The sequence below is a fragment of the Gadus macrocephalus genome, chromosome 20, assembly GCF_031168955.1.
Source record: "Gadus macrocephalus chromosome 20, ASM3116895v1".
Classification (NCBI taxonomy): domain Eukaryota; kingdom Metazoa; phylum Chordata; class Actinopteri; order Gadiformes; family Gadidae; genus Gadus; species Gadus macrocephalus.
This window is the reverse complement of record NC_082401.1, coordinates 20,496,698-20,520,191: the sequence shown is the minus strand read 5'-3', so window position 1 is coordinate 20,520,191 and position 23,494 is coordinate 20,496,698. Positions and strand designations below refer to the sequence as shown.

The 23,494-nt window shown below is 43.1% G+C and overlaps 1 protein-coding gene across 1 annotated transcript in view; it reads right to left on the bottom strand.

The window, feature by feature from the left end:
* The window catches only part of LOC132448218 (contactin-associated protein-like 5), a 73,153-nt gene that overhangs the window by 38,149 nt on the left and 11,510 nt on the right, over positions 1–23,494 (bottom strand). Inside the window, exons 2-4 of the mRNA XM_060039334.1 lie at positions 15,280–15,390; positions 10,112–10,305; positions 3,090–3,237 (exon numbers count right to left, since the gene is read on the bottom strand). Coding sequence (XP_059895317.1) covers positions 3,090–3,237; positions 10,112–10,305; positions 15,280–15,390 — 453 coding nt within the window. The remainder of the gene's footprint in view (positions 1–3,089; positions 3,238–10,111; positions 10,306–15,279; positions 15,391–23,494) is intronic.

Below are 23,494 nucleotides of genomic sequence, written 5' to 3'. Positions count from 1 at the left end.
CATGAGGGAATGTTAAACAAATTGAATGAAATGAAGACGCTTGGGAGAAGTGTCGCCTCTTGCATCTGGAGCTGCTGATGCAGTGTTTATTAAAATATGTATAAATATATATATATATCACATCCCATCTGTTGAAAGCCGGGCTGAAGCAGTGCTTCACATCTGTACAGGCGGCGATGGGATTGTACTTGAAACCTTCTATATGGGACTTGAGTTGTGTTTCATATTTCTTTTCACGCGTTTATTATTGTTTTCATCAACAGGAGTGAATGCAGCCTTTTGAAAGCGCCCCTTGCTCCCAGGAGTGTTCCGTTCTCAATAAAAAAAAAAAAACGTGCAAAGAAATAACCCCAGTGGTGCTTTGACAGGGGAAATGTTTGCAAAGACATGAGTGTTTTATTTGATTGAAGTCTCAACAGGAGTGTGAGTAGTGCGGGTGAGCTTCTTTAAGGGAGAGGCGAGATGAAAAAGAAGGTAGCCTACAAATAACTAGCCCCAACCCTGTCCTTAAAAGACCGAACCCGACCAGTACCAACAGAGTGGACACAACTAAACACTTACACCATCCACGAAAATAAAACCGCCCATTACGAACTCTGTTGCTCTTTTCTTCTCAATACTTGCACAAATCATTTCAAAGGTCATTCATCTTTATATTTATTTCCCAGCCTGTTACCTCTAATAAGAGAAGGACATTCATGGCATGTTTCTCGTTTCTTGACCGTGTAAAAAGGACCGCTCTGCAGGTATAAAATACACACATATGCTCTCACTTGCCATAGCAAGAATATAATTATATTGCATTTAATGATATGATGTCCGATGGGTTTATGACATGTTAGCAAGTGAAATGTATCAACACTTCCATTTCCCTGATGGAAACACTTTCCCAGATTTTCTATTATGTCTGCAGATAAATATAATTTGCTACCATCAAATGTTCACATTTAAACAAAGCATATCCCGCCTCTCAATATTTCATTGTACATGCACGGCTTATAGGCATGCCCTTTAATGATTTAAAAAGCCTCGCAAATCTCAACCGTCGTCGTCATCTGATCGTCATCATCATCATCATCATCATCATCATCATCATCATCCCTGAGGGAGTTCTCATCGGAAAAGAGAATCTCCTCTACAGAACAACCCCACACCCTCTGGTGTAAGTGCACCTTCATCATCCTTGACGCACACACACAACGGTATTGCACAGGTGCGGTCGCTCTCCCCTCAGCTGTCTTTGTTAGCCGCCGAAAGCTAGCGCGAGTGTTCTTTTTGCATTAGCGCGAAACATAGGAGGCGGGCTGCGTGTCATGCAGCATTCATAACCGTGGCGCGGGCACGCTCATCCAACATTAATACGACGGGGAACAGCGTGGCGGAACGGTTGGGGCATTATAAAACTGCTCACTCAGGGATAATTAGAACTGTCTTTCACAGGGCAGTAATTCACTGGCTCATCCCCGTTCAGGGGCATCGTGCTACGCGTGGCAGAGGAGTCGCCGTCACACCCTACGCCCCTCCCTTCCCCCCTCCCCACCACACCTCCCCCTAATCCCTCGCTTCTGTTATATTTATTTTGCATCAGCTAGAACAGCAGTTTGCTGCCTCGCAACTCTGCAGAAGCTGTCGTCTGTGTGTGTGTGTGTGTGTGTGTGTGTGTGTGTGTGTGTGTGTGTGTGTGTGTGTGTGTGTGTGTGTGTGTGTGTGTGTGTGTGTGTGTGTGTGTGTGTGTGTGTGTGTGTGTGTGTGTGTGTGTGTGTGTGTGCCACCTCACAAGCCTCTGTATGCACCACGCACTCTCCCAAGCACCGCCCCCTGCCAAACCCCCAGCGCAGCCAAAACCCACAAAATGTCCATCACTCCTGCTATCCATGCTTCTCATGTGACGTCTTAATAGTCATAATCATAGCATGATAACGATGCTCTGGAATGCATACGCAGGAGAGAGAAAACATGTGGCAGCTTCACGAAGACCAATGAAACACTGGATTACCATGACTGATTAAATATGAGATGCGCTAATCATCAGATTGACTTATTATGGTTGATAAGAGCATTAAATTATGTCGTAATCATAATGCCTTCGCCATATCCCTACATTAATCCATTATATGTGCAACATATGATTTGATTCTTGAACCCATACATGCATCTTTTATTTATGACGCTCTAATACTTTTCCCTAAAGTAAAAAAAAAAAGAAATTCTGTCCAGGCAACTGTTGGTAGAAAATATAGATGTTATGCCAATATTAGTGACTTTTATCATAAAAACTAAATGGCAGCTGTCTATCCATATGTTCTATTTGGATCTGCATGCAGTGCAATAAACGAATAGGAATGGATTGGCGTAGTTAAAACTGTCAGTTGAAAGTTCATTTGAGAAGATTTTCCAAGAATGTACAAATTATGTGTTCAATCAGCGCTTAGGGGAGGAAGTTCCTGTTCCAACGAACGAGCAATGCCAGACCGCCAAAAGTGGAGCTATCTATGGAGCAATCAAAACGGTTTTATCCAAAATAGTCTGAATAACAACGTTCAAATCAAATCGTCAAGGAAGGCTTTTTTCGCAGAGGAAAATATGTTCTTGCTCTGCTTCCAACTGGTTACGGCAAGGGCAAAGAGAGCAATAGGGTCAATAGCTATTAAATACCGGCTGTATTTTGTTAACTAAAGCCGTGCCCATATTTGGAAATCAATTGCTTCCTACTGAAGGCCAGGCTGAACACACACCTCAATATCTGGGTGGTCTCACAAGGCTGGCGTTTTGATGCTTGTCTTATTAAAACGTTTTAGGAATGGTTCATCATGTTCCCACAGATATCCAATGCATTCCTAACATTTCAGAACTACAGAAAGAGTAAGGAGTCAAGAGGAATGTGTGCGTGTGTGTGTGTGTGTGTGTGCGCGTGCGCGTGCGTGTGTGCGTGTGTGTGCGTGTGTGTGTGTGTGTGTGTGTGTGTGTGTGTGTGTGTGTGTGTGTGTATGTTTTATGCGTGTGTGTGTGTGTGTGTGTGTGTATCTGTTTGTGTGTGCGCTCCTACTAGTGTGGGTGCTGTAGCAGCTGTCAGGGCGGTGGAGACTCACTGTAGGCACAGCCGTACACCTCCACTCTGAGGCCCAGCCAGCCACTGGGGTTCCAGTCCAGAGGGAGAAGCCGCAGGAAACGTGTTCTGATGGAATGGGAGAGCTTGTTCTGCACCACGGCCTCAGAGTTCATGTTCCCAGGCAGCCTCTGCACAGAGGGAGAGGGAGAGGGAGAGGGAGAGGGAGAGAGAGAGAGAGAGAGAGAGAGAGGGAGAGGGAGAGGGAGAGAGAGAGAGAGAGGGAGAGAGAGAGAGAGAGAGAGGGAGAGGGAGAGGGAGAGGGAGAGAGAGAGGGAGAGAGAGAGAGAGAGAGAGAGAGAGAGAGAGAGAGATAAAGAGATTGAGAGAGAGGAAGAGAGAGCAACAACAACGGAGACAGAGAATGAGCGAGAGACACAGTGAGTGCGTGTTCGGAATTGGAACATTATTTCCTTTTCTTTAGTAAAGCATCATTGTCCCTTAATGTCAAATAAGATTATCAATATACTGTATACTGTATAACAAGGCCCTTCAACTTTTTTTTAATTTTAAATAAGTAAGCGAATTAAACATTCAGACTCTCCATCAGATTCTTCATGTTGGATCTATCGTTGACCCAGACAGAATAATCTATACACTGTAGCATGGTGAGACAGCCTGAATACATATATCCCTCCATTGGTTGAGGAAAGTTTCCATCGAAGAAAATTGCAAACAAATATAATAAAAAGGCAGCAGTGAATCGGCAAGAGCTCATACAGCACGAAGTAGCCACTTGAATGAAAAGAACATGAAAGTGAATTTGGAGAAAGATTGCTGCAATGGTGGAGCAGACAGAGTTTAGCTGGCCTTATTAATTCACTCTGTGCCTCTCGCTAGCGGGTGAAACAGGGGGAGGTTGAGTGTGGTGGTACAAAAGTAAAGCAAAATAAACGTGCATAATTGCCTTGACATTTGAGTCAGTTATCGCTGGATGACGGAAACTGGATTCGCAGCTGTACTATTTCTAGCGTCATACCTTTTTTTGTATGTATGCTCCATTAGCTTAACAAGCATGAATTGGGCATAAATACATACACATTGGATGCTAGACATTGTCGCCTTTGGATTCACGCAACAGCCTACAGGATTTCACTGTTATTGAATGTAAAAGTGCAGTGCCCGTTTGATACGGGCCCGATCGGAAGGGGCTATGGCCTGGACTCTGATATTGCCACTTGATGCTTTCTAAAGAACCGCTCATCCAAACAACTTCACACTCCACACTGCACTTCCTTGGTGTCCTCAGCAATGCACCCGCGATGTGGGAAGATGATCGGATGAATGGTTGTCAATCAAATTGAAGGGCAAACATACATAGCGAGACGCCTGTAATTATGGTGAGTGGACCGGACACGTTTCAGCCAATCCACGAGCGTGCAAAGATTTAAAAAAAAAAACACTGGCGCAAATCGGGATAACGAAACGCTAGGAAAAGGGAAAAACATCGCAACCGTATTCATATTTATTAAAATACCCATGCTGTTATTATTACTATAGAGAGTTTTTATATTGTGTCCTACGTAGACAAAATGTCTTTCCATGAAAGTCTAAAGGTTGTAGGATGCTACCCCAACAAACCCCAACACCCAACTATGAAGTGTAAGCCGAAGCTGGCCAACCCGGATTCATCATGTTTGCCAAGCGAAAACGTAATACGAGCAGCCCCCCCCAAACCATCAGCAGGTGTGGCCTGACGGCCAGATGATTGTTGGCGATGGTTGGTGTTTGTTGGGGCAGTGTTCAGACACCCTTCGAGAAATATTCTACCCTTTAAACCTTATTCAAAAAAAATACTACACCTAGTATCCAAGGACCAGGGAAATAGTGAGCTGCAACAAGTGGCTGTAGCTCGGCAACCATGCGTCGATACTGCTCTCTAACCTCGTCACCACTGAGCGTTCACAGTTCGATCTTCACTGAAAGCCATTCTACAAGCCGCTGAACAAATACGCTTTTGTTGGAGCCAGGTCTCTCCCCACCTATTTTCGCCCAATGATTGCTTCTTTGGTTCAGAAACACATTACCAAAATCTCTTCAGGGTTGTTATGACAGTTAGGTTTCATGTTGTTTCAGGTATTTACAGCTGTAATACCTTCTGATTTTAGAATTTAATTAGCTATCAACCATATTACAGCAATAAGCCCAAATTACCAAAAATGTGTGCATTTGAAATGTCCAATTGCCCACAGTTGGACATGACTTTCATGAACTAAACTTTTGCCATATCTGTAATCTTGTCGACCAGCAAGTTTGATCAAACACCTTCAAAGTCTTTGAAGTGCTTAAACTGAATCAATTTCCTGCATCAGACACACTTCAGACAGAGCAATCTTTCCGACAACATCGATGTTGCCGTCGTTGATATAAACTTAAAGAACAGCCAACTTTCTTACCTAAATGGACTATTTCACTTTGTACACTGCATTGTTTTGCGTTGCTGATGGAGTGAAAGGAAGAGAGAGAGAGAGAGAGAGATTCAGACGGCAGAGGGAAAGGCGGACATCTATGGTAAAGGTGTATTAAAAACCTTCCCTAATGCATTTGCTATCTTCACATATCTTAAGTGCACCTTGAAAGGGGGCTGAGGCAAAGTGCAATGCAACTTTGATGTCGATAACGTTGCCTCATATAACTGATGATAATCGAGTGTGATAGATCGAAATGTGTGCTTGGATTTCAATAACCTCAGTGTGATAAGCAATGCCAAATCTCCTTCCACTGCATGAATGATGCATCCCTTTAGAGAGACTGTTGATTGCCTAAAACACACACACACACACACACACACACACACACACACACACACACACACACACACACACACACACACACACACAAATACACACACGCACGCGCGCACACACATACACACACACACACACACACGCACATACACTCTAAATTGTGCAGTGCGGTAGCCTTTCATAGTGAAATATCCTCATATTTCTTTCATTTACTTCAATTCCGCTTGCCTGGTGTGGAAAAGCAAATTATATTTTTAATTCGCCAACAGTCATTAGTATCTTGTTTTAAAATCCTCTGGAGATGTACATTAAGAGTTACACTGCACACTGCTGTAAATCATGCAGTTATGTCAATGTCGTCCCACATGATTTACATTACATACATACTACATATATAAATATCAAAGGGACACACAATTTACACCTTGAAAACCGTATGTTTTTTTGTATAATACGCTTACTCTATTTGAAAATCACAGGAGAGACGAGTCCTCTCCCAAAGTCAGCCTCGTTATCGGGGGGTTGGGGGGGGGGGAATGTTCGTCAAAAGACCCTCCCAATTACCGCCGGATTCAAAGCAGAGACCTCCCCGTGGGGCCGGCTTGGCGGGGGGGAGGGGGGAGGCGGGAGGTCATCAGGCCTGTAAACAGCCCCTGATCCCACAGCGAGGTTGTTGTTTCCGTTCCTGCATGCAGCGTTGAGGGTCTAGGGCTGAGGGACTGCCTTCCCTGTGTATTACCGAATGACGTTCTTTGGATGACGCTTCTGGGATGAGCAGTATACTCCTGTGACTCCAGTCGGCTCACCGCGTACTTGTAAACGTGTGCGTTAGAACGCGCTCGCATGAGGATACTTGTGTGTGTGTGTGTGTGTGTGTGTGTGTGTGCGTGTGTGTGTGCGTGTGTGTGTGTGTGCGTGTGTGTGTGTGTGTGTGTGTGTGTGTGTGTGTGTGTGTGTGTGTGTGTGTGTGTGTGTTTGTCTCTGTGTGTGTGTCACGGAAATCTAAGGGCCCTGGGGGTCGTGGATCCTACCCTCACATGATGCACAACGTAGACCCAATTTGAGGTTAAAGCACAAACACACATACAGTCAAGCGCATGAGTCAAAGCTATTTTCAAAGAATATCGGAAGGTGGACAGAGGAGGGTGATTATCGCCATATATAATAATAATAATAATAATAATAATAATAATTGATCCGTTTTTTATAGCGTTTTTTATAGTACTCAAAGACGCTTTACAAATAAGAAAGGAATACATACAGACAGTACAGACAATCAAACAAAAGGGAAAAAAAAAATAAAAAAAATAAACACCACAACAATAGGCAACACATTAAGAAAGCGGGAGAGAGTGGACAATGGCGGAGGATGATTTGTCAAATGTTGTAGATGAATATGAGAAGAAATCGTACCCATAGTCGATATACCAAGACAACCTTAAGCAGAAGGGAGGTAGTGGGTCGAGGGTTCTGCTGTTAAATCTAAAAAAAAAAAAACTTTCCTTTTTTGATATTGGATGTTGCTCTGGCGTGGTCCCCTCGGGCCAGATGGACCCCCTGGACTGAGGCGGGCTCGTAATGTGTCAAAGATCGAACGCACCTTAGTGCCATGGCAACCGACGGGGCCTGGCGCAGAGGCGAGGACGGAAAAAGCTCTCCCATGGGGCAATATAAGCGCTTCTTTCTTCTACTGCTTGTTTCCATTCCGCTACAGTTGCACATCAGAGGAGGGGGGGGGGATATATTATTTACTCTGTCCAATGAGGGGGAAAAGACAGAATAGCACCTGGGACAAGAAACATTCAGGGATCTCGTTCATTTATCTGGAGCAGCATCTCACACCGAGATGGTTTTCAGAGGAAAGAAAAAAATTGCTAAATGTATTTGACCTTTGATCTAATCTAATTCCCCAGTAAATGCAAACGTCCCTTGATATCAGTGTCACACATCTTCCTATATCCCCGCAAGGTACTTTTAATTTAACCCAAACAGCCGAGGGATCGAACAATAGACCTTGTACAAATGGGCCCTTGCCAATCCAGAATTCAAAGGATTCCGACATGGTCTACAAGAAAGGTTTACTTTGCTGTGTTCTTGCCGTTTTGTTGTTCAGAGTAGATTAAAAGGCTGGAATATATAGAGAAAGGAAGCTTTTTTCCACTCTCGATACCTCGACATGTTCATCAAGGAGAAAGTAATAGAGCTCTGATGCTCGGACGCAAAGCAGAAATTGATGAATCTAAAAGACGATTAACCTCCAATTAAAGATCCGCTTTTCTTCTTTCGTTTTATTTTTCACATCAGTTTGAGGTTCAGATTGTTTGTCGGTGTCTGACGGAGAAAGCAATCCTCAAAGCCTTTGGCCGTCTTTCAGTTGTAATGGACTCCATATTGATCAGTGGCGGGCCACCCCAGCCCCTATGTAATATCGCCACCACAGAAGAAGATGGGAAGAATGGGATGTCTACCGGTCACGAGGTCAGCAGGAGGTAAAATGATCTGCATGTGACATCTGCTCCGTCCGAACTCACCCACCTCCGCCTCCGCCTCCACCCAAGACTCCCTTCATCCCCTTGCAAATATAAGAGGCTTATTGCATGCTGTATGATAAAGAAGAAACAAGAAAAGCCAACTACAATGCAGAATAGTGGAATGAAAGTGTTTTCTTTGAGGACCTGTCACTCCCCCATTGGTATGCAGGTGAAACCCGGACCACAGCTGCACTGCCCTGTCACATCCTTTGATCCGGGCACTTTAAAATGACCAGCAGCATGTCAATGGACAATGAATATATTCGTACCCTTCTCTCCTCTCTCTCAATTTCCCTTGCGTTCGACTTCGAAGATGAAGAAAAAAAATGAAGAAAAAGTATCTCGTGCCGACTTCAAAAGACACACTTACTGCTTTCAATGAGAATAACGCTGGGACGCACCCTCTGAAACCAGCGTGGCACAATAGATTGAATCAGAATAGCATTCCCCGCTTCTGATGAAGGACAGGGGAAATCTCCAGAGGAGTTTTAAATGACATTAATAAAGATACTTGGTCTTTCTTGGCACCAAGACCAAGATTTGTCCAGTATCTTATGCAATTCCACCATGGCCATATGTCAGCTGTGTAATAGCTTTCTATGTTTGACTTTTAGTTAACATGGATCATATTTCATATTTAGAAATGCACCATTTTACATGTATGTGTGTATGTATGTAGTGTGTGTATAGATTTGTACATTTGTATGTAGGTATTTGTGTATATGTAAATATAACTGTATGCATATCTATTCCCAGAAAATGGCTTGAATCACATTTTAAAAACACTGCTCTCTAAAGAAAGCTTAAAACCAACATGCAAACGCAAAATACAAATCGAGAGAAGCAGGTTATCTGGGCAGCATGGCAACACAACGTCCTTGAACGTGACGGATGCTCAAGGCATCTGAGCGAAGTAGAAAGACAGTAATAGAGTGCCGCACTTTGTACTGAGAGTATTCAAAGTTTAACTGCCACTGAGTGACAAGCCAGTGGCAAGATAAGAATGGTGGACGCAGTACAGTGACATGCCGCTATTGTGGAAGAGAGGGTGCAGTGGATGTCGGCAGTCTCGATGTGAAGTGTTATCAAAGATAGGTTTGAGGCACTAGGATTTGTTCACTTTCAATCAAACAAGGTAAAAAAAATAAAGGAAGGAAGAACATTTTCTTCAATTGATACCGGTTTCATAACCGGAGCATAGCTTAGAAAGTCTGAAAGGCTTTCGGTTATGATTCTGATGTTGGCTATAATGCAATACGTCACAATGTAGCGTTCTTTTTCCACCCTAGTCATATAGGTGTGCATGGATAGCTGTAATTTTGTATTTTTCCATGGCAGAAATATAAAGATAAAATCATACAATGATCAATGTGAATATCTAATATTGATTCTTGATGCCACCCAATAGACTTTCCTTCTTTGTCTTCAGGTCAATCTCCCATCAATAGCAAAGCACATATTTATTTATTTATGTCCATCCTTTCTTTCTGTTTGTTTTACCTAAATTGAAGAAAGCAATGCACTTGTTTGGAGAACATTACATCTCTTGGGACGTGATTTTCCCATGTTCTCCAAAGACTGTACACACCTCTCGCTATGCTTGCTCTTCGTCTGCACTGCACCTCGAGAGAAACCCATCTTTATTGACCCAAAAAGACTGCAGCAGCAGTAGTAGCGCCTAGCAGCACTGAGCGATCGAAGCTCCTCCGCACTGAGGCAGGACTCACCCCGACGCCGTCCTCCTGCCGGTACTGCTTCCAGGCCCGGCCTGTGTCGCTGTAGAGGAGCATGTAGCTGCTGACCCAGTCCGAGCTGTCGTGGCGCCCCTGTGTGGCCACCGCCGTCACCTCCATCCTGTCCCTGAGGTCCAGCTGGAACCAGGGTTCCTTCTCTGTCGGCATCGGAGACCAGCCTCCCCCCCCTATCGGAACCCAGACACAAACGAAACAACGACGACGGCATCTTCATTATGGGAGGGTGGGGTTCACGGAGATGGGCTGAGTTCGCCCGCGTCAAGCCGACATGAACATATACATATGGCTGGGAGCTTGACCTTGAACAGATGGTAGACGGCCACGCCGTTTTACCTGCATATATGGGTCGGCTTGATCATATGTGTGTGTGTGTGTGTGTGTGTGTGTGTGTGTGTGTGTGTGTGTGTGTGTGTGTGTGTGTGTGTGTGTGTGTGTGTGTGTGTGTGTGTGTGTGTGTGTGTTTGTGCGTACCTGAAATATTGTAAGTGTCAGTGTGTCAGCATGTGTGGGTAGGATGTGTATGTGTGTGTGTGTGTGTGTGTGTGTGTGTGTGTGTGTGTGTGTGTGTGTGTGTGTGTGTGTGTGTGTGTGTGTGCTTGTCTATGTAGATTTGTAAATGTGTGTGTGTGTGTGTGTTTGTGCATGTGTGTATACATGTGTGTGTGTGTGTGTGTGTGTTTGTGACTGTGCATGTGTGTCTGTGTGTGTGTGAGAGAGAGAGAGAGAGAGAGAGAGAGGGAGAGGGAGAGGGAGAGAGAGAGAGAGAGAGAGAGAGAGAGAGAGAAAGAGAGAGAGAGAGAGAGAGAGAGAGGGGGAGAGAGAGAGAGAGAGAGAGAGAGAGAGATGAATGGCGAGCAGAGAGCAGATGAATATGGATCAGTGCAACGCTGCATGTGGTGTTGTGATGTTCTCAGTGTAGCGTGTTGATCTGCCAGAGATGAAAGAACCGTTTATGCATCGCCACTGACAAACAAAACACAAACACACAACATAAAAATGAGGAATAGAGAGTCCCAATATTTGTTTCTCCTCCCCGAGTGTCAATGGGAAATTTTACTAGACTTGAATTTATGCTGTCTATTGTGGATTATTAAATCGATAAATTAAAGACAAATATTGGCAAGCCCTTGTGTCTGAACTGGCAAAATTAACAGTTACTGTGGACTAGTTCAGAAAACCTCTTTGCGGAGGCCCGCATTTGTAGCCCTCTGTGGAAGAGACACTGACAGTGAAAAGTAATTTTGTAGGTTACTCTATAGCGTCTATTCCTTCTCCAATCACAGCCCCAGCCGTGGTAAACCCATTGGACACCTCGGCCATGATCCATTGATTTATTGCACTGCTTTCAAACTTTATCTTCAGAGAAACAGAGCTAAATAGAAATTGGGAAATTGACCTTTCTATTTGAGATTGAGGAATGGTTATAAACATATTTCAACTGCAATCCTGTCTAAGTGAAACAAGAGTTCTAAACGTTTCTGCATTCAAAATGGTGTTCTTGTTATTTTATTCTTGATGCCGTTTTAAATATCCTCCGTTCGCACTATGGAAAAGTCAGTCCGACAGATTGGAATGCAATGAACACATACAGTCAAACACATTGACGCAGAATGCCCACGCATTTATTCATTATTTCCGTGCCAAAACAAACTGTGTTCTTTTCTTTACATTTGGATTTCTAGTGACTCCTGAGGTTTTTTCCTCCTGTTGATATTGAATGACACTGTGTTTTTGTGCCATCTAGGAATGTGGATTAAAACCATTGTAGGGAATTTAAGCTATTGTGTAATCTTTTGAGATGACCAACGCACGCTTGCGTACGGATAGATAGCATGTCTGACAGTAGAAAAAATACAAGGTTGTTATTGTTTTGAATGCATTGATTGAATGTTTGCTCATAGTGCAAATCACACTTGATAATGGACTTTCAACTAGCCACTCAGCTGGATCAATAGTAGCTATTTATTCACGTCATAGGAGGATTTAATAACATACCAGGGGTCATATCACACACACACAAAAGTGTTTTTAAAGTGTCTTGATCGCAACAGCAAGGAACAATTGACGTGAGATAAAGGTTTTAAGGCTAGCTACACATTTTTTGCTGGTTAAACAAGTTATTTATTTGATGGCATCAATTAGTAATTTTTCCCAAATCAATTACATGGCAAATTACGGGAAATGCGTCCCAGGCCTCCCTCGGGAGGGATGTAGGTTATTGATATGACCACGGTAACTAGATAGTGGAAGATGGGAGAAAATGGATTAATTATGATTTCCGTCATGTTTCGGAAAAAATTATGCACTGGCATTTCATAAGGAAACTAATATAAATGTTTCATCCCCTTTCAGGGCGTGATTACATGTAGATATCCTGTTAACAGATAAAGTAAATGAACATTTAAACCATGTATGTGAGTTATGTATGCGAAGATATTTGCTTATATCTTTTCTAGCTAACAAGCCAATTATGTTTGTTGTGCCAACAATGTGTACAAATGTTATTTGCTCATTCTGACCTGATCCTATTGTTTTACAAGACTTAGGAGGTATGGCTTTGTAGATTACTGAGACTTATTTTAATTGAATCGTGAAACACACAGCTTGCTATTAATTCCTATTACGCATTTTGTCATTTAGGTGTGTGATTATAGTCAGCTATCCTGTTTTCTCAAGATGATGAGAATGTCACACAGTGCATAATTGATGGAGACATGAAAGCTACATATGTTGTTCCCAAAATAAAACGTTTAAACATCATCCGAAGATGGTGTGAATACAATTTAAAAAGGAAAACTTATTTGAACAAATAAAACGGGTGATAGCCGAAAAATACGACGGTGTAAGAGTTACACCAGATCAATTATCAACACAACGATGTGGTCAAAGATGATGGGTTTAATTTGGAGAATGGGGCAGTTGGTGACCACTGCAAATCACGGGTTTAAGGCGGTAGTTAAAATAATAATTCTTTCCCACATTTATGTCCGGCAGAGTTTTTTTTATTTTGTGTGTTTTTTATTAAGTCTCCGACACTGACACGCAGTCTTGGCTTGTCCTCTGGTGCCTGCCAGGTCCGTTATGATGTGGTGGAAATTCAGGGTCGTGATTAAAGTGTGTGTTGGATAACGGGAGGCATCGTGAGTTTCATGAAGATGTGTTGTCCCTGGGGGTCTCCTCCGCTATCAGGTTGAAGAAACAGGTCAACTCAGCCAGGGAGGTTCATTACTCAGCGGCTATGGGGAGCTGGGGAGGTGGCGGTTGGGTGGGGGGGGACACCAGCATGGGAGCAGATGAGTGCGGAATATCAAGCCGGAGTCTCGGTCACGGAGGATGCAGCGTTTACCAACCGACCACTCAATAACCCCACCCCTTTCTCCACAAGCCTTCCTGTCGCTGTGGTGAAGGTTGAGGTCCGGGCGGAGGAAAACGTGTCCATGAAACAGGAGGGGTGGACCTGACTAGCATATGATGTTCCTGTTAAACATGCAGGGGTTTTCTTGCATCATAAACCATGCCCAGAGTCTATTCTCTTCTTTGGCTGCATACAGGGTTGGCCGTGTTCCAAGGGGGATGGCCATTTTTCCCTAACCTAGATTTTTTTTTCAGCCACTGTTTTCACAGAAGATGAATTATTGCATCTCTGGGATCAGCCGCCTTTAAGGGCTAATCTTTGTATTACTGGGGCATTTTCTCCCGGAGTCTCGTGACTTCAAAGATCTCTAGGTATTTTTGTCCGTGATCTGTTGCTCTTATTCTGGCATTGGTGCAGAAAAGCAGGCCAGCTGAGAGGAATCGAATAGTTTTACTTCCAAGAAGTCACACAGGTGTTTACTTAGTTTGGGGATCCATCTTCCATTTTAGAATGACACTCGACGGACAAGAGTGCCATTCGGCCTTCATATAGATAGCTGTTAATATTCTGAAATCCATTTGGCTTATTTAGTATTTATGAGTCATTCGGGAGAGCAACTACACATGCTCAAGGTGGTGGTGGTGGTGGCCGTGGTGGAGCTTTTGAAGGACAAAGAGTTTTGCCATTCCTTGGAAATTCACGAGAAGCCATGATCTATGTGGGACACGGTTCCAGTTTATCAGTTTAACAGCCAGACGGTTGTCTGGTTGCTGTATCCACGGTGTGCACACCATCGCGTGCCTTAAAATACGGGCTTTGTCTGCTGTATCTACAATGTGCTTGTTCTATAACTCCTATCGTGACAGCATGTCACACACTGTAACCCAGAGTATACATTTTCTCCTTCTGAGGGGCTGTCAGGGGCTGTGTGTTGTTGCTACTGATGACTTGCTGAGAGCCAGAGCAGGCATTGACCTCGCCTCTGTCCTTGAATTACTGCCGGAGCTGTCAAAATTAGCGCACAAACACAATGTGACTTTTGCTGTTTAGATTAAGGTACACATTAGCTTTGGTAATGGACTTGGCTGGGTGGCATGCTTTGTTCCTTTTCTCCAATCCAAATGGCTCTCACGCTTTTTTATTAACATATTTGATATTTTTTTCTCCTATAAATAACATTTTACACCAGCCAACTTCAATGAAATCCAATCCGCGGATTAGTCAAAGCACAAAACTATTTGATGATGACTTGAATCAATGAATGGGTTTATTGAATATATTTAAAGATTAGAAATGAATTACTTATCACTTACTTATAGATTCAGGAAGGGAAATATGTGGATAGCTGTATAAAAGTAATTGTTATTGGCAAATACCAATTGCGTTATTTTTTTAAACAGATTGAGTTCTGTGTGCGTAATAGACAGGCACACACAATAGTCCATCATCCATAATTGTACTTTGCAATTATGGATGATGTACTGTGTACTGTGCCGATTCGTTGGAAAAGCACCAAACAAAAAGTACAATCACACTGTCTTTGTCTTTCAACTATCTACCAAGTGCAAATGTTATGCAGCAACAAAGCCTGAAAGCAGACTTTGCATTGTTTTCGATAAAACTTACTTTGTGAAACAATACATTTCCTTTTCGATACAACGGACAAACAATTTGTGTCTGATTGACCTCACAAATGGAATTATTTTACCCCTTTATACCGGATGAAAAGAGTGTGGAAACAGGAGACACATCACACACCAACCGCCACCCACCCTTTGTTACTCACCCTCTCGCCTGTTCAGCTTTGCAAACTGGGGCGCATTACCCACAGAGGACTGGGAAGAGCTGTGGAAAGAGGCGTCGGGCAACGTGGACACCAGTGGGCCATCGCAGTTATCTGGGGGATCAAATGCAACAAGGAAACGGACGGGTTAGATCAGAGCTATTTGGACGTGTTCTCAACTCAACACACCTCGCTCCTGCAGATGTACCACTTTGCGCTCCCCTGTTCAACTAAACTGTGTATAGTGATGCCTCAGAAAATGAAATGCGTAACAACAACAACAACAACAACCAGATAATGGGAAATGGATCACATCGGAATGGCACAAATCTCAACATGATCCATGTCTAATGTTGGGCTTCTGTGGACATCTATATAATCACAGGAAAAGGGTTACCCATTGGAAACAGGCATCAACCACGGTTCACATTGAAGATCAACGATGGATTTTAAATTGGAAATTATCAGCAGGCTCTGCCATAGTCTCTCTCATTTGATTGCCGCGGCCCAGCTGGATGTTATCTGGAGGGTCTGTCCTTATAGGGTTTTGAAATTGTTTATGCAAAAACAAGAGCTCTTCAAATGACCATCAGCAAACAGAATGAGAATAGCAAGAAGGGACATGGCTCTGCCAAGCAGATAGAAGTCACTTTAATCTGCCAATGCTGGAAAAGAGTCATTTTAGAGTTGATAGGAAATCAACAAACATCACCTCCCCTTTCTGATAAAAGACCAGAAGTTGTTTTTCTTCTTTCCCGCTTTCCCGTTATTTTAGGTTTGTTTTGTTTGTCTCTAGTCCCCTTTTCTAAATTCAACGCATTAATATATTCAGAGTGATGTCAGAAAAAGCCCATAGGGCAATCCATTTGAGGTTGCCATGTTCAATGGCTTCACAACTTCTACTGCAAGGTTTCACTTGAATTCCTGGTGGACTGTCCCTCCCTTTGAGCCGTAGCTATTGTACACAGAGCCAGAGGCCCAAACCAAGAGGAATGTTTCTGTCCATACTACCTCTTCAGACAAAAACTGGTTTGAAAACATTATACATATTTAATGTTTTTCTTCACCTTTCTTTATTGTGTGTTAATTATATTCAAAATGCAATGGTACAGTAGTATGGTATCATAAGACGTTGCGGTCAGGTGTTTTACAGTACTGTATGGTCTAATCTGGATTTCATCTGGTGTGGTAGCATAGGATAAAACTCCTTTGCACCATTTTACTGATGCATTATTGTGTATTTGACTTTGGCTATGAACGACCGGAGCCGCCAATGCGATGTCAGTCAGTCCCATCCGAATCAGGACCGAACTGTGTGTGCCGAACACACACAGGATCCAAACAAGAGTCGATCATTAACAAGTACAAGAGCCCCCTGCTGCCAGACACGTCTGCATCACGCGATCTGATTACGTCGTGCGACACAAACGGATGACAACATGTCTTTAGTGGGTCTTTCTTACAACGCACGGCTTGTTGCTACAGTACAAGAAAGACAAGGGCGTTCATTTGCCGCTTTCCCGGGCAGTCCCTTCAAGCCTATCAAGATGTACTGGCCATGAACGCCTCAGCTCATTGTCTTCGTGGGGCCGGGGTGCGGCGGATTATCACAGCCCCTGGAGGTTCATAACCCAACAGTGAAAGCTCCCACACATCGCTGCACACTGCATTCCATTTCGTCACAGAATTTCCCCCCGCAGTCAAGTAGGCCTATAGTAGCCGTCCATATGCGGCGTATGCATTGGTATTCTTTTTTATGTGAAAGTCCATCTTTGGTTTTCTCTGTGTCTCTCCCCACCCTTGTGCATGTGTTCTATAGATAACACACCCACACACACACACACACACACACACACACACACACACACACACACACACACACCCACACACATACACACACATATCTATCAGTGAAGGCTTAGATGATGCTCAGTTCATGAACAATTTGTATATCATATCACTTAGACTGCAATTTATCGGAATACGAGTCAAAACTTGAATTCCGAGGACTCCGAGAGCGTTCTGCCAATATTCAACACTATATGCATATGTTGATGAAGATGGAAATGATTAAGCTATGAGTACAACAGAGATGTGTGTATACTTTTCAATCGAACAGTTCAACATAAATTAACAAACATATGTTATGTATGACACATCCATACGCTTTCAAAATGTATAGCTAGGGTTCCTAAATTCTGCCTAGTCCAACATTTTCTTCAAGCGAGAGTCCATTTGAGTTAGTAAAAATGCTGACAATGTACAGAAACATACCGTTTTAAATTAAAATCACTCCCACACAACTGGAGTTGCTAGAACATCCACTTTTAGTAATATATGCCACATCCAAAACAACCTCTTGACCAGAGCATAGGTCTGCTCTTGTTCAGATCTGCTCTCTAAATGTTTGGAAAACATAAAGCGATGGGCAATCCCTGGTAGCTAATGTGGAGGGTGAAAAACACTTTGGCCGAGCCAGTATTGTTTTGGGTTGAATCCTGTGCTATTGTATTTAAATATGAGCCTGACTCACTGGACATTGTGAAGTACGCACTCATAGAATAACCTTTGCCTCACCAAACTGTGAATCCAATAACGTCATCTAGGATTGTGTGTCTGAAATGGAGTCTGCGTCATCTAATGACATGTTCAATGTTCTAAGACAGAACAGCTTAATGCATAAGCCTATCACCCCCACTCCCAATGAATAGCAGAATAGGGTTAGGGTTAGGCTGTAAATTAGGCTAAAAACATTTTTGACATCTTATGTTTGGTTTTCACACAACCGTTTTGGGCTATAGATTTACCTTCAATGAAGTTACTGAATTATGTTTTTGGCCACCAGCAGCTAAAGGGATCAGTATTTTGGGATACGAGGGTGTGACGTGATCGGCCGCCAATAGTCTATGGGAAAAACATATTTAATCATTAATAACTTTTTATTGAAATATAATTGCCCACCATCTTTCATAATATGAAGATGGTCTTTATATAGACTCCATATACAGAAGTAAATGATTGGCTTTGTAATACAAGCCTGAAAGGATTTTTCTTCCTGATGTCTTAGAACGGTGGCCACCACCTTCGCCAACCACCTAGAGGTCGTTAGAGGAACTACATGTTAGCCTCTTCCGCATGAGCCTCAAGCAGATGGTCACAGCTGACGCTTCAATGCAACACACTCAACCAGAGAATGCATGTGTTGTTTTTACCAGTTCCTCTTTGCCAGCAAACACAGAGCCCAACCCCATGTCATCACTCACTCCATCACACCTCCATTTCAGCAATATGCGACGTACACCCACCGCAAACAAAAGTGATTGACTCGTGAAAACTGTGTGCTCGACTCCATTCTCCAGGGCTACTACGCTACACACCACACACACATAGACAAGAGAAGACCAATGTTGAAACAGTACCTTATCTACACTATACAATTTTCCTTACCCTTGACTGCACAACTACTATCGTCATTTTAAACAACGCTCCGTCTCCGCAAGACATATGCATTAACCGGCATGTGATGGCTTCACATCTGCATTAGACCCAGCAAGGGGGTTTCGGAAACATCTGCACTCAATTCATTTTCAAAAGGTAATTTGCAGTCGGGATAGTTTATCCCCCCGATGGCATCCCTGAGTGTCTCGCTGCCGGCTTAAAAGTAGTTTCAAGAGGTAGCTTTCAATTCCCCACGGTCATAGATGCAATTAGATACAGAGCACACCGAGTGTGTACATGGGGGGCAATTACGGGTCGGTACAGGTCCACGTCTCCACTGTGAAGATTGCATGATCGTTACTTTTCTTTCTATCCATGATGGGAGCTGAATTATGGACTTGAGTTGTTGAGATGATTGTTCTTGTGTCGTCGTCGTCGTCCCCCCCCCCCCCCTCCCTCCCTGCTCGGTAGAAAAAGACACAATCAAAAAAAGAAGATTTGTTTTGCACTTCAATCAGAGGACTTGCCTCAATGATTACATTACAGTTTAGCCGCGTCACCTGCCCGGAAAGTTCATGAATGGACTTCGTAACTTCCACAGTAAGGGGCCGCCATAGGAGAGAACATCTGAAATGACCAAATATGGTGGCAAGAGGTCATTGAAAAACACACAAACCTGTCAAGTATTAAAATAATTGGAAGTACTCACCATTGACAGAACACAATCAAAATGCGATTATAAAATAGAAGTAGACCCATTCAGTGTGGTTACCAAAGCAACATGCAGCACTTCACTCGCAGAACCCACCTTTAGTACATTCAGCAACCCCCACATCTTTTATGCAGGAGGTTTTTGTTTCAATATATGTTTTTGTTCAATACACTGCAAATAGAAACCCCAGGTTCCTTGAAATTACAAGCAGTGCAATTTTAGCACTGGGGGTGGGCTAACCAATTTACACGTAGTAGGCAACTGGACAAGCAATGATAAATGTTTTTCGGGCAGAGACAAAGCCAACGCAATACTGTGATGGCAGGAAACCAGTAGGTCTAATCATATTTACACTTACTGGAAGCAAAGAATTAGGAGACCGTTTGCCCAGCCGGTTAAACACTATTATAGCATGTCTCATAAGTGATCTCAAAGGTGTTGATGAGGGATTCACAACCGTGCTAAAGATATCCAGAGAAGAAGGAATCTGTCAAGGATGCATTTCAACATTTCAGTTGTAAACATGAAGAAGAGGGGGAACCTTGTGAGAATGGGCTGCGTTGTCTATAGTACACGTTATCTAGTCCACACTAGCGTCTGTATCTTGGGGCAAATTCCTTAATTAACCGGTACATTGCACTTTCACAGGTCAACAGCAGCCATGGACAATTAACATCAGTAGTGAAATTTGATCCTGGATGGTACTAATATGCATTCCTTCCACACCTCTTTATTGTAGTAAAAGATGTGTGTGAGATTGTGCTTCTCTATATCTAACGATTCTTGAAAGCGTTGTTGTGAAGGCTGGCAGATTCCTCTGGCAGGAAGGCCTCTTGATAGTTGCCTTGATTAAATCTGATTGGCCTAAACAGCCGGAGACTTGACACCCGCCATGGCTGGCACCCGATGCAATTCCTTGCTCTTTAGCTCCTCTCTTGCCCTTTCTCCATCTTGTCAGTCGGCAACACCACCGTCTCCCTGCCTCATTAGCAGTGTCTGCGTCACATCTCCCCGAGCTCCCCAGGATGTGTTTGGGACAGCTTTTCTCTCCTGAGTTCAGGCCATCCCCCCTGCCTCAATGCGAGCATCTGGTGTGCATTGTGCACACTGTCACTGACCCTATAACTCTTTCTCTCTGTGTCTCAATGTCTCTCTCCCGGGGGGAACTGGCAGGTAAGAACCGAGTGGGGGTCTCCTCCCTGCATCCACTTGAGCGTCCTCAGCGGTGCATGCATTACTTTGACGGGCAACAGCTTCTGACTGGAATTGCTCCCAGACAGAGTCCCTGAAGCCAATCCCCCCGCATTGTTGTCGGCCGCTGGCCCAGACCTCTCCACACTCACTCCTGGGTTCAGCCAAAAACAATAGAAATGAAATAAATGCAAAAGCAAAAAGAAGGGGCTGTGTATCCCGGATGGTCTTGTGCCTTTAGCTCGTTTAAGTTAACAGTCCCCCAGGCAAATTATTCGGCCAATTAACATTTAGGCATCCGCTCGTTGCGCTCGGTGTCAGAAGGAAAAAAGGAAAGGGGAAAATGAAAGAGAATATGGCTGGAGGTTTTTTTGAATCGATTTGCACACACTGTATGGGAGTGACAGCCCTGGGTTGGACCCCCTGCTGGGGGAAGGGGAGGGAAAGGGCAGGAGATGAGTGGACGCCCGCTGCAAACTGCAGGACACCAGCGGGGGCCTCCCGCCCGTTTATCTAATCCCAATGCGTGGCCCCTTCCAAACATCAGAGTGCATACACTACAGAGACGCTGAGCCGCAACACCAGGGCCCTCCCCAAAATCAGGGTTTATATTTCATTCAAGTCGAGAATTTAAAAGTCTAGCGACAGGTTCAAAAGGCGTTAGTTGGAGACTTAAGCTGTGAAGCATGAGTTGTGCTGGTGGAATTATACGATAGCACAGTGTTAATCTTACAGCCGTGACTTAAATACCTAAGGGATGGGGGGGGGGAATCTGTTCCGACACCTACAGGGTGTTAGATCTCTTCCATTTAAACCTCCAGTAACATGGTGTCAGGGCAGTAGGCAAGCAAACACACACACACACACACACACAAATACACACACACACACACACACACACACACACAAACACATTGCTATGGTTAAATGTGAGATGTGCTTGTGCATGCTTGTTTTCCATTTAATACAAGGTTGTTTGCTTGTGTGCGGTTGTGTGTTTGTGTGTGTGTTATTTGTGTGGGAAATCCTGAACGACAAACAACAAAGTATAGTATAGTTGAATAATAGTTTATAGAGTATATAGTATAAAGTACATAATTGTTTCATACCCAGGGGTAAATGATAGGGAAAAATTAGCATACTGAGATATGACATGTAGGAGAATTATGTTGAATTGGAATTGTAAAACGATGATTATAAGGCATAAAAAAAGTGATTTAACTGAGGCGTAGACTGCAGTTACTTTGCACAATTCCCTTTAATCTCTAGTGTGCGGCGACATTGCTCCCATAGGATTCTGTCTGGTGTTAATCATTCACACACCTAAGAGAAGGTGGTTGATGATTATTAGGCATAATTTCTGTCTTATGACTTAACGTTTTTAAAGACTATGTACTGAAATAAGGTTAGGATCCACTGGTCCATAAAATGAAAATGAAATAAAATCTCCAACACCCAAAAGTCTTGATAAAGCAAAATCAAAACTGGAAAAGTCTTTGCATAAGGCCAAAATAAAACACAAGATCTCACCAGAGGCCAGTTGGGCCTAGAAGGCCTGAGAGCTGAACCATCCAAGCTTTATTTATTGTTCATACCATGTTTAAATATATGTGCCACATGTTGTAGAGCCACAAGAGTCAAAATATATATCACCTACAATTTGTGAGTATGTGTCAGCAGCAGCATTAGCATGAGACTGCATAGGAGTCTGTCCTAGTACACCAACCGACAGTATATCATACCTGGACCGATTCTGAATGCATCATATAAATCAGCGACAACACAATAACCAGCAGCTATGGCGACTTAAATAGCCACTCTGTGTTCTCCAAGGCCCCAAGGTCATGTAATGTCTCTCCATAAAGCAGGCACCCATTCAGAAAATGCACTAGCCTTGCATTGTACCGCTTGCTAATAACACAGAACATTTTCCTGATGCACTTTCTGATAGGACTATTCCTGCAACCTAGCGTGTGCATAATAGCTGACGCATAGCTATTAAACATATTGGATGCAATGAGCTCTGGTGTTTGGGCTACAACGCTTTTGGAAACAGAAAAAAAGTCTTTAAATTCTCCTCATACTGATATATTAGGCTCTTTTGGGTCTGCTCAAACATTGATATTTATTTATTCATGTGCATTTGCACATAATTAATTTCTTTGAAGTTCTTTCTTTTGAAACATTTACCTCACTTTCAAAAGCCGTGATGTGTAATTAAAAATAGACAGAGAGAGAGAGAGACAATAAACACACCCTTAGATAATCCGGCTCGTTATTTATCTGCTTAGATTTATTAGAAAAAATTCTGTAAACCTCATTTACTGTTTTGTATAATAAAATCCTTGGCTTAATCCTACTTGATAATTTAGCGATACTGCATGTTCCCAGACTATATCGGACCAAGTGACTGAACTTTTTAGTTACCACCTTGAGACGCGGTAGAAGCGGTAGAAAACCACATGACACGCTGCTATTCAATGTTTTTAGTACTAATATCAGACATTGATAAAAGGTCTGCAATTCCTTATACAGCAAAAGTTAATGAAGCAGCATCAATGTAGCCCAACAGAACACTTCAGCAGTCATTTGGACAATCCATAGAACCCCAACAGTGTTGTAGGGTTGATCAACTAATACAAACACATGATTATTAAGGAAAAAGATCACTTGAGATTTGTATTCTTTTTTTAATTTTACAAACAGGCGTGGCTCCGGGCTCTAATGATAGAGCATGGATTTTGTGTCAGTTATGCTTTACTAAAGAGCCCAGACTGACACTGACCCCACATTGACTCTAGAATAAAGTTAATGGAATGCTACTTGCTAGTGGTCAATGCAAAATACAAAATACCATTAATACTATCTATAGGAAAC